General features: G+C 63.5%; 1 protein-coding gene across 1 annotated transcript in view; it reads right to left on the reverse strand.

Annotated features, from left to right (window-relative positions):
* Positions 1-1,474: 1,474 nt before the first annotated feature.
* Positions 1,475-3,144, reverse strand: part of LOC138867980 (uncharacterized) — a 3,332-nt gene continuing 1,662 nt past the window's right edge. The window contains exons 3-5 of the mRNA XM_070145283.1: positions 2,572-3,144; positions 1,813-2,522; positions 1,475-1,688 (exon numbers count right to left, since the gene is read on the reverse strand). The exon at positions 2,572-3,144 is cut by the window's right edge and continues 482 nt beyond it. Of these exons, the coding sequence (XP_070001384.1) occupies positions 1,475-1,688; positions 1,813-2,522; positions 2,572-3,144 (1,497 nt within the window). The remainder of the gene's footprint in view (positions 1,689-1,812; positions 2,523-2,571) is intronic.

Raw genomic sequence — 3,144 nt, forward strand, 5'->3', positions numbered from 1 at the left:
ACACACTCACGCACTCACACACACACCCAAACACACGACCCCCCACACACACACACACGACCCCCCCCACACACACGACCCCCCCCACACACCCGACACGACGACCCCCCCCAAACCACACCCCACACCCCCACACACACACTCACACACTCACACACACGACCCCCCCCCAAACCACCACACCAATGAATGAATTGGCAGAAGCGAGAATAACAGTACTCTATGAACAGATACACTCGTACTGTTGTTAAAGCTACGTCCTCGAGTGGCACTTCAGGTGATGGAAGGGAAAAGCAAACTCGAGAAGGAGAAGGAGAAAGATGAGGAGACGGATGGGTAAGAGAAAGGGAGAGAAGGAGAAAAGGAGAAGGAGAGAGAGAGGATGAGAGATAGATAGATAGATAGATAGAGAGGGAGGGAGGGAGAGGGAGAGGGAGAGGGAGAAAAAGAGAGAGAAAGAAAGAGAGAGGGAGAGAGAGAGAGAGAGAGAGAGAGAGAGAGAGAGAGAGAGAGAGAGAGAGAGAGAGAGAGAGAGAGAGAGACAGACAGACAGACAGACAGACAAAGGCAGAGATAAAAAAAATGAATAAATACACCAAAAACAAATCCAAAGAAACACACTGAAACACAGAAAGCACAAACGAAAAAATGGACCACAAAACAAACGAAACTAAACAGACGAATAACCCCCCCCCCCACCCAAAAAAATAATAAAAATAATAATAAATAAATAAATAAAAAAATCCCCAACAGCAGCCTCTTTCCAACTGAAGATCAGATGCAATATTGAATTCAAGGTTGATAGCAAGTTGCAAGCACGGGCGGAGGAGAGAGAAACACACGTGACTGACCGAAGGAGGGTGACCTGGGGGCAGAGGTGAGGATGACTTCTCAGGGCAATGGGGGGTGAAGGGATGAACTTGTGGGTGTTAGGGGTGAAAGGATTGACCTGGGGGGGGGGGTGAGGGTGACCTGGGGCGTGGGGTGAGGGTGACCTGGGGCGTGAGGTGAGGGTGACCTGGGGCGTGGGGTGAGGGAGACCTGGGGCGTGGGGTGAGGGTGACCTGGGGCGTGGGTGAGGGGTGGCCCACAGGGGCAGGGGTGAGGATGACCCCTAGGGCGCGGGGTGAGGATGACCTAGGGCGTGGGGTGAGGATGACCTAGGGCGTGGGGTGAGGATGACCTGGGGCGTGGGGTGAGGGTGACCTGGGGCGTGGGGTGAGGGTGACCTGGGGCGTGAGGTGAGGGTGACCTGGGGCGTGGGGTGAGGGTGACCTGGGGCGTGGGTGAGGGTGAAGCCCTGGGGGCGTGGGTGAGGGTGACCCTGGGGCGTGGGGTGAGGAGTGACCTGGGGCGATTGGGTGAGGGTGACCCTGGGGCGGGGTGAGTGGTGACCTGGAGCGTGGGGTGAGGGTGACCTGGGGCGTGGGGTGAAGGTGACCTGGGGCGTGGGGGGTGAGGGTGACCTGGGCCATTAAGTAAGAGGGTGACCTGGGGCGTGGGGGTGAGGGTGACCTGGGGGCGTGGGGTGAGTGGTGACCTGGGGCGTGGGGTGAGGGTGATCACTGGGCATTAAATTGAGGCAGTGACTCTGGGGCGTGGGGTGAAGGGTGGAAGGCCTGGGGCGCCGGGTGAGGGTGACCTGGGGCGTGGGGTGAGGGTGACCTGGGGCGTGGGGTGAGGGTGACCTGGGGCGTAGAATGAGGGTGACCTGGGGGCAGTGGGGTGAGAAAGGGTGACCTGGGGCGTGGGTGAGGGTGACCTGGGAGCAGTGGGGTGAGGGTGACCCTGGGGGCGTGGGGTGAGGGTGACCTGGGGGCGTGGGGTGAAGGGGTGACCTGGGGGCGTGGGGTGAGGGTGACCTGGGGCGTGGGGTGAGGGGGCAGTGAGGCCTGGGGGCGGGTGAGGGTGACCTCGGGGGCGTGGGGTGAGAGGTGACTCGGGGCAAGTGGGGTGAGGGTGACCTGGGGGCGTGGGGTGAGGGTGACCTGGGGCGTGGGAGTGAGGGCGACCTGGGGAGGCGTGGGGGTGAAGGTGACCTGGGGCGTGGGAGTGAGGGTGACCTGGGGCGTGGGGTGAGGAGTGACCACTAGGGCGTGGGGTGGAGGACTGGGCGTGGTGAGTGACCTGGGGCGTGGGGTGAGGATGACCTGGGGGCGGGGTGAGGATGAAGCCCTGGGGCATGGGGGTGAGGATGACCTGGGGCGTGGGAGTGAGGGTGACTCTGGGAGGCGTGGGGCAGAGAGAGTGACCCTGGGGCGCAGTGGAGGCTGAAAGGTGACCTGGGGCGTGGGGTGAGGATGACCTGGGGCCATTGGGTGAGGATGACCTGGGGCGTGGGGTGAGGGGGTGACCTGAGGGCGTGGGGTGAGGGTGACCTGGGGCGTGAGGTGAGGGCACCTGGGGCGTGGGGTGAGGATGACCAGGGCAGTGGGTGAGATGGCAGCCTGGGGCGTGAAGGATGAGGAGCAAACCTCAGGGGCGTGGGTGGATGACCCTAGGGCGTGGGGTGAGGGGATGACCTGGGGCGTGGGGTAAGAGGGTGAGCCTGGGGCGTGGGGTGAGGGTGACCACAGGGGCGTGGAGGTGAGGATGAAGCTGGGCGTGGTGGAGATGACCTAGGGCGTGGTCTGAGGTGACCTGGGGCATTGGAGGTGGTGACCTGGGGCGGCCAGGTGAAAGGTGACCTGGGGCGTAGGTGAGGTGAGCCTGGGACGTGGTGAGGAGTGACCTGGGGCGTGGGGTGAGGGTGACCTGGCGGGCGTGGGGTGAGGGTGACCTGGGGGAGCGTGGAGTGGTGGAAGGCCTGGGGCATGGGGTGAGGGCGACCTGGGGCGGTGGGGTGAGGAGTGACCTGGGGCCGTAGAGGTGAGGTGACACCGGGCGTGGGGTGAGGGTGACCTGGGGCGCGTGGTGGTGACCCACCAGGGCGTGGGGTGAGGATGACCTGGGGCGTGGGGTGAGGATGACCTGGGGCGTGGGGTGAGGGTGACCTGGGGCGTGGGGTGAGGGTGACCTGGGGCGTGGGGTGAGGGTGACCTGGGGCGTGGGGTGAGAGGGTGACCTGGGCATTAGGTGGTGACCTGGGGAGCGTGGGGTGAAGGGTAGGCCCTGGGGCGTGGGGTGAGGGTGACTGGGGGCGTC

This window comes from Penaeus vannamei, chromosome 33 (genome assembly GCF_042767895.1).
Source record: "Penaeus vannamei isolate JL-2024 chromosome 33, ASM4276789v1, whole genome shotgun sequence".
Classification (NCBI taxonomy): Eukaryota; Metazoa; Arthropoda; class Malacostraca; order Decapoda; family Penaeidae; genus Penaeus; species Penaeus vannamei.